Below are 13429 nucleotides of genomic sequence, written 5' to 3' on the forward strand. Positions count from 1 at the left end.
GGGCATCTCTGACAGCCAAAGATGCGGATGAAGAAGACTGTTCTTTGGGAGGCAACACACAACTCACTGAGGAGAAGCAAAAACAGCCATAAGTTTCATGCAGAGAGAAACTAGGTCATTTTGTTTGCTTGTTTTTGATTTTTTCCAAGGTACAGGGGTTTAGTTCTCTCTCAGGATTGAAGGAGTATTTCTTCAGGTTTCTACACATGTTTCTTCTTCACACTCCTGAGTGGCCGCAGGATATCTCTGTGGATGTAGCACCCCAATCTCACTTTCCTCATCCTGTCCAGACACAGACAAGAGATTCTTCTTTGGCATCAGCTTCCTTCAAGCAAATCTGAGCTCCGCCCTGGGCAGCCTGCTCTTTCTAAACCATCAAGCAGCCCAATGACAAACAGAAGAACAAGAGTCTTCCGTTCATGCTATTGGCCTGCCTTGCTCTGGCAGTTGGTCACAAATTATATTCCATATGTATATACGTACATATGTATATGTGTGTATGCATGTACATGTAAGGATATATATATGCAGAGACTGCTTGTTTCACAGCTGCCAAGACCCAAATAATTACATAGAAACTATATTAATTACAACACTGTATGGCCTCTTAGCTCAGGCTTCTTATTAACTAACTCTTACATCTTAAGTTAACCCATTTCTATTAATCTATGTATTATCATGAGGCTGGCTTACTGGGTAAGGTTCCAGCATATCCTCCTTCAGCAGTTGTCTGACGTCTCTCTGACTCCACCTCCTCTCTCTCTCTATCCCTTCCAGCCTGGCTCTATTCTGCCCTGCCATAAGCCAAAGCAGCTGTATTTATTAACCAACAAAAGCAACACATATACGGAAGGACACCCACATCATGTATACATGAACATGAGAAAGGGGGAAGGAGGAGGAAGAAGAGAGGCAATGTCGCCAGCCATGAAGGCACAGAAGCAATGCACATCGCATAGCTCTTGCCTCCCTTCGTGTAAAGGGGCAGACAGAGGCTCTCTTCACGGTGCTCTGGTCAACAGTTACGCCGCCATTATAAAAGAGGACTCAGGGAGTCTCTCACAGCTCACGGGACCTGAGGCGCTCCTCAGGCGCCTTCCTATTCGCTCACAGGCACAGGATTCTTGGTGCTGCGACACCAGTCAAATGTTCTCCACCTGGCTCTGCCCAATCACCCAGAGGGAGACTCCTGGTAGGCTCTTGGTCTAGCATGCATGTCTCTGCAAGGCTTAGTTCATCCACTCCTTTTCTGGGATTGTGTCAGTCTGGGCTGACCTCAAGGTGGAACACAAAAGAACTGCTCCTGAAATCACCATGACCTGATTGGAATCCAGGGGCCAGCACCCATCTGTCCTATGACCTTAGCAGCAACAGCACATCCCACCTTGATAGAACCAGCAGGTCAGAGCACGCACACCCCACTCCCAGGTGTCTGCATTTCCCTCAGCAGAGAAAAATGTAGAGCTCAATAAAAATCAATAAAAAAAGAAGTGTCTATCTTCTTGTTACCTTCGGCAAACCAGACTTCTCTATCATCTCCCTTGCGTGTGTGTCTGTCTGTCTGTCTGTTTGACTTGACTGACTGACTGTTTCAGCACAGATCACAAATGCTGAAACAGGTCACGGTTAATATGCCTTCTTCCCTAGGGCGTGCGTATTATGACACGTTATTCCCAGGTTCACCTTCAGCGGGAGGAAGGAGCCGCAGAGGAGAATGGAACAAAGTGAGAAAAGCCATGGAGGCAGAGAAAGGCCTCCCCAAGGCCCGGCTTAAGTTAGACGGTAGACACTGTGGTGAAGACCGAAGGACAGGAGAGTGCAGGGGCGAGTGTGAGTCTGGGGTTCAGAGGAGGGATCACAGCGGCAGGTGAAGCCAGAGAGGGATGATGGGTAGAGAGAAGGGAAAATTGAGAGAAGATGGCCATGAAGAAAAAGTTGGTTCTGCCTGAGAGACAATTATGGGGCAGAAGAAAAGGATGTGTGTGCACACATGTGCAGTATATGTGGTGTGTGTGTGTATGCAGCCTGTAGTAGGTTGTATCTAGTGTGGGGGTATGGGGTATGGCAGGTGTATAATGTACACAAGTGTGGTATGTTCTATAGTATTTGTATGTTCCATGAAATGCATGTTCTGTGTGTGTGTGTGCAGCCGTAATGGTAGGATAATGCCTAGTTTTGAATATAAAATGGTGATGCCAATGAGTGGAATCTTTGGGTTCATAATCTAACAAAATAAAAGTCACTCTGTAATATACTCAATGTGCTATTGTGATGAAAAACTCGTCTGCCAGTTGGTGGAACCGCCTGCATCTGGCAGCACACTCTACAGTCAGAGGACGAGATAAACCGCAGAGATAATGGCAGCAGAGTTTGGGGTGATTCTTGCATCTATTTATGGAAGCAGAGAATGTCAGTCTCACGCAACATTATGCAACCTGGATTTTACCCAGCCTTCACATTAAAATATTTTTTCCTAAAGCATGAAAAGTGGAAATCATTTTCATCCCTCTTTTCTGCTGAGCAGTTTGTCTATCCATTATTGCATCTTGGGGGCAATTTACCCATCTCTCACCATAACAGGGGTGGGGGCACCTACCGCAGATGAAACAGGTTGTCTTCAGAATTTCTTCTTTCTTCTGCTTCTCACTTCTGAGGTCAGCAAAGGTGTCAATGATCACACCAAAAATCAGGTTAAGGACGATAATAATGACGATGAAGAAGAAAAGGAGGTCATAAATCACCCGGGCAGCAAACAAGGGCTCCTGAAACAGAAGTGCAAAACACACATAGAATACACATGCACTTCACGGCGGTCCCGTTAGCATGCTGTCCGGCAGAGAGCAGATAATCGACAGATATCTGAGTGACCACAAACAGCTGCCTGTTAGGAAAGTGAAACCTCTCTCTGCCCTTATTTCCCCTCCAGTTAAGGGAATGCCTGAAGCCTGCTTTCAGAATTCCTCTGTTTCTCTGGAGCTGATTCACTTTAACCCAGACAGGACAACACTTTCTCGTGTGTTGTTACTGGTGATGGATTCAAATCGTCTGCACAGGCTCACGTTGTCTGGACATGAGGTCCTGACCTGGTGGTGCTGTTTGGGAAGGTTGTGGACCCTTCAGGAGGTGGAGCCTCACCAGAGGAAGTGAGTCAGTGGGGGTGGGTCTTGAAGCCTTATAGACCAGACCTGCCCCTGCTCACTCTCTGCTTCCTGGGGGTAGAAGCTATGTGAGCCAAAATGAACCCTTCTTTCCTTAATTTGCTTTTTTGGGCATTTTTAACATATGGATGAGAAAAGCAATCATGCAGGTCTCCCCAGACATCAAGCAGAAAGGGGTCAAACACAATCCCAAGGTTAGTTGAGGAAACCCTGGTGCTTTCTCAAGTTCTGCAGTCAGTTCTGTCCTTATTCTGACAAGGACACAGCTCTTGTGGATCCTGTCTGGTCTGCAATGGTAAAACACACACCAGAGACCAAGGGATCCAGCTGCTCCTATGAGAGCCGAGCTTAATAACAAGATGATTGGACATTACATGGCAGGAGGGCTGCAGAAGAAAACTTCTCAGGCTTCCAGCCTGGTGCTTCAACATTCACAGTTACTGAGAAACGCTCTCGCCTTTTCAGCTGAATGTCTGAAGTTCTGTGAGAACTCATCCACACTTTGCCTTCATCGTGGTAAACAGTGGCGGTTGTTCCTATGCAGAGCAGAGGAAACCCATGCACCTGGGAATTCTGTAGACACAGGCAGCCGAGCTGCTGTGTTCTATTTAACAATCAGCTCCTATAGAGTTTGTGGCCATACTTTTGCTGCCGTGGCACAATGTGCAGTTCAGACTGGAGCCCAGCTACAGCCATAGCCTTTTGGTTCACCCCTGATCCTCTGGGATTCCACTGTGCAATTCACTGGTTTTACAGCCACCTTTACACCTCAAAGGCAAACGTCACTGTAGCCCTGGAAACCAAAACCATACTGTAAATACTGGCAAGGAAGGTGTTTCATGGGCTATGGGCCTGTCGGGAGGCCTCCTCAGGGCCAGCCTGGGCTACAGAGTGAGTTTAGGACCAGCCTGGGCAATGTAGTGAAACTCCTAATCTCAAAGTTTAAAAAGTAAAAAGAGAGAGACTGGAGAAATGGCTTAGGGGTTAAGAGCACTGACTGCCCTTTCAGAGGTCCTGAGTTCAATTCCCAGCATTCATATAGTGGCTCACAACCATCTGTAATGAGAGCTGGCGCCTTCTTCTAGCCTGCAGAATACTGTATATATAATAAATAAATCTTTTTTTTTTTAAAGTGAAAAGAAGTCTGGGGATATATCATGTTGATAGGTTCAATCCCCAATTCAGGAAAGAAGGAAAGGGTGGATGGAAGGAGTGAGGGAGGAAGGGAGGGAGGGAGGGAGGCTGAGGGGGAGGAGGAAGCAATGGAGGAAGGACAGACATGAAGGGAGGACAGAGGGGAGGCCGTTGTGCTCACATCTTTCGAGGGCCGTCTCAGCACGTCGCCTACTCCACCGCCGTTCCTGAGGCCCTGGTTGAGCACCGTGACGATGCACATGAGCAGGGTGTCACACGTCCTTTCTATTCCATCTTCACTGCCTTCATCAGCTGCAGAAACACACAAGAGTCTTGAGAACACACTATTACCTACGCCCAAGAATCTGCTTCTAGTGCGCCAGACATAATTTTTTAAAGTCACGTGACATCTACTTTACATGTGGCTGACACACACGTGACTGACATGTGTAGATCACTCACATAATATTTTGAAATTCTGCTTTTCTTGGCTTGGTGGAAAATGACAGGAGAGAAAGGTAAAGTGTGACGAGGTCAAAGTTCAGATGTCTGACTGTATTGGAAGCTGGTTGACCAGTTCTCTAGCCAGTCTGCAAAGAGATGTAGACAGACGGATGAACCAGGCTATGAAGCAACTCAGACAGAAGGAGGAAAATGCTGTAGGTTGGAGGGTTGGCCAAGCACCATGCCAGGCATGTTAGAACTGCCCACAATAGGAGCTTACATTTGGGTGAGTGACAATTCTGTCATTATTTGGAGTAAGTTTCAGAGCTTTCTGAGGGACCGCTTGGAACTAGAGGTGAATTCCTGCTTAAGAATGAGAAGACACAAGCCAGGCGGTGGTGGCACATGCCTTTAATCCCAGCACTTGGGAGGCAGAGGCAGGAGGATCTGAGTTCGAGACCAGCTTGGTCTACAAGAGCTAGTTCCAGGACAGGCTCCAAAACCACAGAGAAATCCTGTCTCGGAAAACCAAAAAAAAAAAAAAAAAAGAAAAAAAGAAAAAAAAAAGAAGGAGAAGACACAAGAGACTTGACCGTGTGCTGAAAGATCCAGACAGAAAACATAAAACCACTAAAGCAAGGACTGTTGCTCGCTGGCCATGACAACCAGACTTCAGTCATGTTAGCAAATGAACAGAAAGGCAAAGGCTGGTTTTGTTACAAAGTTAAAGAGCCTCACCTCAGGGGATTTGGGGACCTGGGGCTAAGGTCTGCAGGTCAAGGCAGGAATGTCAAAGCAACCACTGACCTGGGGAAGGGAATCTGCCTCTCTGAGTGACGTAAGGCCAACAAACTGTGCAGGCATTGTTAGGAGAAGGCGGATTTCTCTCTTCCGAGCAGATTTTATTTTTTATCCTTTGGAAGAGGGACCCTGATAGTCTTACATGAGTCCATGTTGCTCCTTTTACAGTATGCTGGAATAACCCTGGCAGGAGGGCTGCATGCAGAGACAGGCACACACACACAGCATCGGAGACAGACAGATTGTGTGAACCAGATTTCTGACCTGGAAATCTGAAGGGATTTGGGGAGGGAGGAGCAACATGGACTGGGGCTGCTTTGTGGTAGTGACAGATCAGCAGGACAGAACAAGGAAAGGATTGAGACCTAAAGAGATTGCCACAGAGTTTCAGGATTCCAGGAGGGAGGTAACTGGGAGTAGAGCCGCTGCTTCTTTGCCAAAGTTGGGCTTTCAATCAAAACAAACGAGTAACAACTGTTGCAGGACACTGGATACGTTCACTTATTAACTGGCAAGCACAAGGGTGTAGCGAAGCAGATGCCAGCTGAAGACCACAATGTGCCAATTAGGTGGGCACTCGCAGAAGTGACAGGAAATGAGGTTGTTTGGGAGCTAGGGTTACCCTCTGCATGCTGTGAGTGCCATTGGTTAATAAAGAAACTATCTTAGGCCTGTGATAGGGTAGAGATAGGTGGGGGAAAACTAAACTGAATGCTGGAAGAAAGGAGGTGGAGTCAGAGAGAAGCGATGGCGCCACCACCAGAGACAGACATGCTGGAGCCTTGACAGGAAGCCACAGCCACGTGGTAAATATAAAATAATGGAAATGGGTTAATTTAATATTTAAGAGTTTGCTAGGAATATGCTATATTGATTGGCCAAGCAGGTGATTTAATTAATACAGTTTCTGTGTGGTTATTTTGGGAGTCTGGGCAGCCGGGAAGCGAACAAGTGGCCTCCTACTACACACCACACATGTGATTAGCCACGGTGAAATAAACACACGGGCTGCCAAGAACACATACAAAAATGTCGCCACCACCACCAGCCACAAGAAAAAGACAAATCACAACTACATTGTCGTCCCATCTCACTCCATATCATATGTCTGCCATCAAGACTCAAAAAAAAAAAAAAAAACCAACCCAACAACAACTGTAGTGAGGGTGTGTGTGTGTGTGTGTGTGTAGGAATGTGACCCTTCTATAAAGCTGGTGGGAATGTAAGTTAATGCAGTCCCTATATAATATGAGCATGGAAGTTCCTCAAAAAATTAAAACCTGAGACAATACAGGATCCAACTCTACTACTTCTGGTTCAGATTCCAAATAATCAAAGACAGCTCATTACAGAGAAACGTATGCTCATGTTCACGGGGGCACTGTTACAGTAGCCAGAAGACAGGAGCATCCTGGGTACATATCACAGACGAAGGACCCCACAAAAGAAAATGTGGTTTGTATACACAACAGTTTCACTCATTCATAAACAAGAAAGCAATTACATTGTTTGTAGGAAAATGGATGGAACAGGACTCACACAGACAACAGCCGTTTGTTTTCTCTCATATCTATAACTTAGAAGACATGAAATTACAAAGGGGCCGGGGACTATTAGGACTGTGGGGGAGGAGCCAAGAAAGGGAAATGGGGATTAAATATGCACCAAGCTCAAGCTCATTAAATGCCCACATGGAAATGTCACAATGAAGGCCACGACTGTGCAATTGACAAGAACGAAGTGTAGAGGAGTGGTGTGGCAGAGTTACTCAAGTTTTTAAAATATAAAAATCAGATGAATAAAACTTTACAAAATTTAGTTGACTACAAACATATAGCAAGACTGCAGGAGGATGCCCACGTCAGGTCAGTGCACTGACCCACTCGTCTCGCTCAATGGCAGCCACACAGGCATGCTGGGGTCACACAGCAGCCTCCATGAGCTTCACAGGCATGAGCAGCCACGCATGCATGCTGGGGTCATACATGAACAGCCACACAGGCATGCTGGAGTCACACAGCAGCCTCCATGAGCAGCCACACAGGCATGCTGGGGTCACACAGCAGCCTCCATGAGCAGCCACACAGGCATGCCAGGGTCACACAGCAGCCTCTGTGACTTTACTAAAAGGTTCTACTGTTTGACACGAGTCCACTCTCAAGAAGTCATTCAGGGATCCCATAGGTAAGTGCCACCTTGTGGTCACTTGTGTGACAAGCTGATCTTTCTCATACAACGCGAGCTTTGTGTGAGGAAAAGCAGATACAGGTATAAGCATCTCAGCCTACAGGAGCCTTATGGTCCCCAAGAGGGTGGGCCAGCAGGTGAGTAAACACCCAGCAGCTTGGGCATCCTGAAGGCAGTGGCCTCTGCACTGAGTATCTAAAGAAGGACCTGGGCAGCATAGTCAGGCCTAAAACATTCCCTGAACACAATGGAAAGGCAGGGGCACACCTACACACACACACACACACACACACACACACACACACACACATGAATTTAGAACAGTGTTTGGTACATTATTAGGGCTCAGTGAATACAAACTACCAATTATCCACTTACAGTAACCATTAATCTCATGAAAAGTCATTGTTTTAACACAAGTGACCAATCTGACATATGAGTGATGTGAGGTTATGTGATTATAGCTGACCACCAGAAAAACCATTTTCCTTAATTAATGGTAAGAAAAAGTCCCACCTGAGGAAAGGAATAAAAGCCTATCCTCCTGGACCTGAAGCTATTCTCTTACTCGGAGAGTTACTCTACATAAGAAAACACTGGGCTCTGGCTGGAGGCAATCAGTGGTTATGAGAACTTACTGGTCTTCCAGAGGACCAGAGTTCAGTTGCTAGCATCTATGCAGGGCGGCTCTCAAAGCCTATGACTTGAGCCCCAAGGCATCCAGAGCCCTCTTCTGACTTGGCATACACTCACACCAACACACAAATACACAGGTAAATACATCTTAAAAATACAGACATGCTTGAACCTAAGTGTTTATTGATGTCTCCCTTTTATGCTTCAATAATTAAATTATTTGTTGTTTGTGACCCCCATAGACACAGCAGCCTGGAGCTGAGACTCACGTGCAAATCTGAGTGTGGCTCAGACCCTCTTAAAACTTTAATGGCGACCCGCCAGTTACAGAAACATTGATTGAAATTTTGTGTGTGTGTGTGTGTGACTAGAAAAGTGTTTTAAAAACACTTGCTATCCAGTGGAAATCCCAAATGTAGCATGTACTAGCTTCACAATCTCTGCTGCTAACCTCCAATCTTTTCTATTAAAGGAGGCTACCAGGAGATTAAACTTGGTCTCATATATGCTAAACACATGCGAGCTTTTTATTCTCCTGAACGTGCAAATGGCATTGACTCACAAAACACTTGTGATTATACTTTTAGTATCATCTTAACAAAGCTCAGCTTTTCTGGAAAAGTCAGTTTGGGGTGGGGGGTTAGGTAAGTATTTTCATCTCAGATTCTGGCAGGCTTGAAGCAAGTGAAATACAAAATTTTTGGAGTGTTTTTCAAGTTGAATTAGTTACCAGTTGTCTTGCGAGTTCTCTGCTGCTGGGAAAATGCCTGGGCCTGCATCTATAGAAGGCTTCCCAGGGCCACTGCTGTTTGCCAGCTGTCCCCGGCTCTTCTGCAGGTACTGTGTGCCTGGACCTTCTGCGGTGTGCACCTTCTGGCCACAGACAGCAAGCAAGGCCCTCACAATGCACACCACAGCTCACAAAATAGAACTGCATCCCTGCCCTAGACAGAGGAAGGCTATTTTTAAGTCTAAAAGACACATGTTGCACAATAAACACCAGACTCCAGCTTTCTCTCTACTTACGTGGCTAAACTCACACAGCCAACATTGAAAGAAGACCACAAGATCAGTCTCATAGGCTTTCCAAAAAAAAAAAACCTGCTGCTAAACACATTCTGCCAAAATTTAGAGGAAACAAGCCCCTGGAGATAAAAATCCACACATTTTTAATCAAATTAGTAAAATTATTAATATTGGTAAAATTTATAGGTCAAATCCACTGGGGGTGTTGGTGTTGCACACCTTTAATCCCAGTACTCAAGAGGCAGAAGCAGGTGGATTTCGTTGAGTTCAAGGTCAGTCTAATCTACATATTGAGTTTTAGTATATCCAGGGCTTAAATAGTGATATTCTACTTTTAAAAAAATTAAAACTTGAATTATAAAAACAAAAGTCAAATTTATAGACTTTCCAAATTCTAATCAAATCTATTTTAACCCTTGAATGTGAAGTGCCTAAAGACTCTGCCGTGGCTTTTCAGTGTCTTCGGTTCCAGCTGGGGAGAACCTCCACTAGGAAAGCTGCCCCCGACACCCCAGCTCCAATACAGTTTCCAACCCTCTGGCAGCTTTCTCTACAAGATTTCCACACACTGCTATCAGACCTTGGGAAAGGAAATGCTGTACCCGGGGTGAAGACTGTCCCTGTTTGTCCTTAGTAAGCAAGAAACATCCATAGTCAGGGACTTGAGATGGAGGCAGACTCTGAAAACTGCTGATGAATGACTGTATGCTAACAGAAGGTGCTCGAGTGGGTCTTTGACCTGATGCTGTGGGGAGGAGGGGGACGGCAGCACAGACTGACCTGCGACTGGGGATGGGCAGGCACTGTGCCCCAAAACCAGTGAGGTGGATTTCACAAGAATTTTTTAAAAATTAGAGGGTATATAGATAGTTTATTCTCTCTCTCTCTCTCTCTCTCTCTCTCTCTCTCTATCTATCTATCTATCTCTGTGTGTGTGTGTGCATGTACATGCACATGAATGTGGAAGTCAGAGGTTGACATTGGTTGCCTTTTTTAATTACTCTTTAGCTAGACTGGGGGACCATTGAGCCCTGGGGTTCCTCTTATCCCCTCCTCCAAGTTTTAGGGGTACAAATGTGTACTGCAATGCCTAGTTGTGTGGTGTCTGTGCATGCGTGTGCATGAGTGTGTGCATGCATGTGTGCATGTGTGTGTGGATGCGTGTGCATGCATGTGTGCATGTTTTGGGAATCGAACTCATACCCTTATGCTTGTACAGCAAGTACTTGACTGACGGAGCTGCCTACCCCATCCCACTTGTGACGTATTTCTAGGAAGCTGAAGAACTCTATAAGGCATGACCATGTGCACCTGAGCGTGTTCCCAGGCCCTGAAAGTCCTGCCACAATCCTCTGCAACACTCCCAGATATCCTGGGGGAATATCTAGACAGAAGTCGGACTCCTTTTTAATCTGTGAGGGTCCAGATGAAACTTCTCAGGGCCTTTGGGCCAACCCACTTCCTATTATTTATCTTCCTTCAACCCATCCTTAGGTGAAGAGCCATGTAAAGACAAGCTACGGGTCAGCTCTTTAAGCTCCAACCGAGGTCTTGTCAAAGCCAAGGATGGCATGACTAGGGAGAATGGGATTAAGGAACAGAAGGACCTGGAGACCCGGACACCACCAGGTCCCAACACACTTGCAGGAGAATCCGTCACATCCTAGCACTATGGGTTGGCGGAAATACTCAGGAATAAATGTTCAGCTTCATTTGTGAGATCCCAAAGTCCCAATTATATGAGCCCAGGGCGGATATTTATGGGATGACAGCTAAGCCATCAAGAATGGCACTTCTGCCAAGAGACAGCCAAATGCAGTCAGTAATGTGGGATGGTTTGAGAGACGGCGCAGTGGTTAAGGGACATAGTGCTGTTATAGAGGACCTGCATCATCTCCCATGGTGCTAGCAGGCACTTCACAACCACCAGTAACTCCAGGTCACGGTGATGTGACACTCCTTCTGGCCTCTGTAGGTGCTCATACACACGTACCATGTACATAAATAGAAAATAAAAATAAGTCTTTAAAAGCATAGGGGGTGACTCAAGGGTCCCAACATCACAGCGAGAGCAGTATTGGGCAGCTTGCCTATGAGTATGAAGCCAAGAAACTCTGCTGTGTCTGTGAGGAAAGCTGAAGAGAGCAGAGGGGTTTGAACCAAGAGACACACATAATACAGCTTCAGAGAGGGGTTGCTCGGTAATCCCAGCTAAGCCAAGAAGAGCTGGCTCTTGTGTGAGCTTTGCATGGGGTCAGGCAAGCCTTGCTGGAAACATCTCAAGTGCCCTGCCGTCAGACACTATATGGAATGAATACAAGAGCTTCATTCTCTTTCTTGGTGTAGGCGGTCCTTCTGTCTATGTGTTGCTTTAATTGGTTAATAAAGGAACTGCTTTGGGCCTATAGCAGAGCTCTAGGGGAACAGAGCTAGGCAGGGAAAACTAAATAGAATTCTGGGAAGAAGAAAGCAGAGTCAGGGAGACGCCATGGAGCTGCCAGAAACAGAAGCTGGGAATTTCACTTTTACCTGGTAAGCCACTGCCATGTGGTGATACACAGATCAATAGAAATGGGTTAAATTAATATAAGAGTTAGCTAATAAGATGCTAGAGCTAATGGGCCAAGCAGTGACTTAATTAATACAGTTTCTATGTGGTTATTTTTGGGCTAAGCTAGCCGGCAGCTGGGCTGAACAAGTGGCCCCCTCTCCAACACTCTCTAGGTCAGACAGTATAAGGTTTAGTCAGCAGGAGGGACCATTCGTGCCCTCCCCATCAACAGTCCAACAGCTCAAGAAAAAAGATGACTGAATGCTTCATCCTTCCTCCATCTTTCATGTCACTTCCCTCATCTGTTCGGAATCGACTTCACCATTTAACTGTCTCCACGCTTCTTCATCTATGACAACTTTTGGGTTATGCAGAGATCTGCAGCCCACAAGGGCTGAGTGTAGTGCATGGACAAAGTGCTTGCCTGATATGACTATTAGGCACCTGCAACTACACACCCACAAACCACTGTATCTCCTGCTTTAAGAAATCCATCATTATTGCTTTCAATTTAGGAAGTAACATACATGCTGTGTCCCCAGACTCCTCTACATCTTAAGAGAGTGGTTTAGAACTAAAGTTATTCTTATAACTTTAAATTTGCTCCTTAGGAAGGAGGGTGATTTTATTTGGTCATTTTTCTGTCCTTACAAGTTATCCAAACATAAGCCAGGAAAGGGACAAGCCCAGGGTTACAGCCGGGATTCTAGAGTAGAATCCATGCTTTTCCACATCCCTTTTTGGTAGCCAAGCAGTTGGAAGGGGATCCCTTAGTGTGGGTTGCTGTTTGGGATCAGCACATTCCACACAATGAGTCTGCCAGGTTCTGTTGAACAGAAACACCGTGAGGAGCAAGACAGCTGCTCGGTATAACGAATGCAGACTCCGTTCTCTAGCCTGAGGTATTTTGGTCCTTTACCTTCTGCCCTTCTATTTCAACACAATTATAAAGTCCCAGATCAGCTCTCATAGACATGATAAAACACCTAGTTACATGTTAGAGGGACAAGTACAGACCTGTGTTGTCAGTACATACCTGTGTTCAAAGGAGGGATAATGGGTGAGCAGTTCTCCTTCTGGCATGTTTCCATCATGGAAGGTATGGTTATGGTGGGAGCCCCATGATTACCTGGGAAGACAAAGAGCAGAGCACTGTAGAGAGCACATACATACATGACAGGATGGACACATGACCACAGAGCACTGCAGAGAACATCATATACATACATGACAGGATGGACAGATCACAGAGCACTGTAGAGAACATCATATACATACATGACAGGATGGACACATGACCACAGAGCACTGTAGAGAACATCATATACACACATGACAGGATGGACACATGACCACAGAGCACTGTAGAGAGCACATACATACATGACAGGATGGACACATGACCACAGAGCACTGTAGAGAACATCATATACATACATGACAGGATGGACACATGACCACAGAGCACTGTAGAGAGCACATACATACATGA

The 13429-nt window shown here is 45.9% G+C and overlaps 1 protein-coding gene across 1 annotated transcript in view; it reads right to left on the minus strand.

Annotated features, from left to right (window-relative positions):
* Itpr2 (inositol 1,4,5-trisphosphate receptor type 2) overlaps nucleotides 1-13429 on the minus strand; it is a 391521-nt gene that overhangs the window by 45638 nt on the left and 332454 nt on the right. Inside the window, exons 52-54 of the mRNA XM_050164739.1 lie at nucleotides 12974-13066; nucleotides 4474-4604; nucleotides 2597-2762 (exon numbers count right to left, since the gene is read on the minus strand). Coding sequence (XP_050020696.1) covers nucleotides 2597-2762; nucleotides 4474-4604; nucleotides 12974-13066 — 390 coding nt within the window. The remainder of the gene's footprint in view (nucleotides 1-2596; nucleotides 2763-4473; nucleotides 4605-12973; nucleotides 13067-13429) is intronic.

This window comes from Alexandromys fortis, unplaced genomic scaffold (genome assembly GCF_014885135.2).
Source record: "Alexandromys fortis isolate MF-2015 unplaced genomic scaffold, M_Fortis_MF-2015_v1.1 scaffold_153, whole genome shotgun sequence".
Classification (NCBI taxonomy): Eukaryota; Metazoa; Chordata; class Mammalia; order Rodentia; family Cricetidae; genus Alexandromys; species Alexandromys fortis.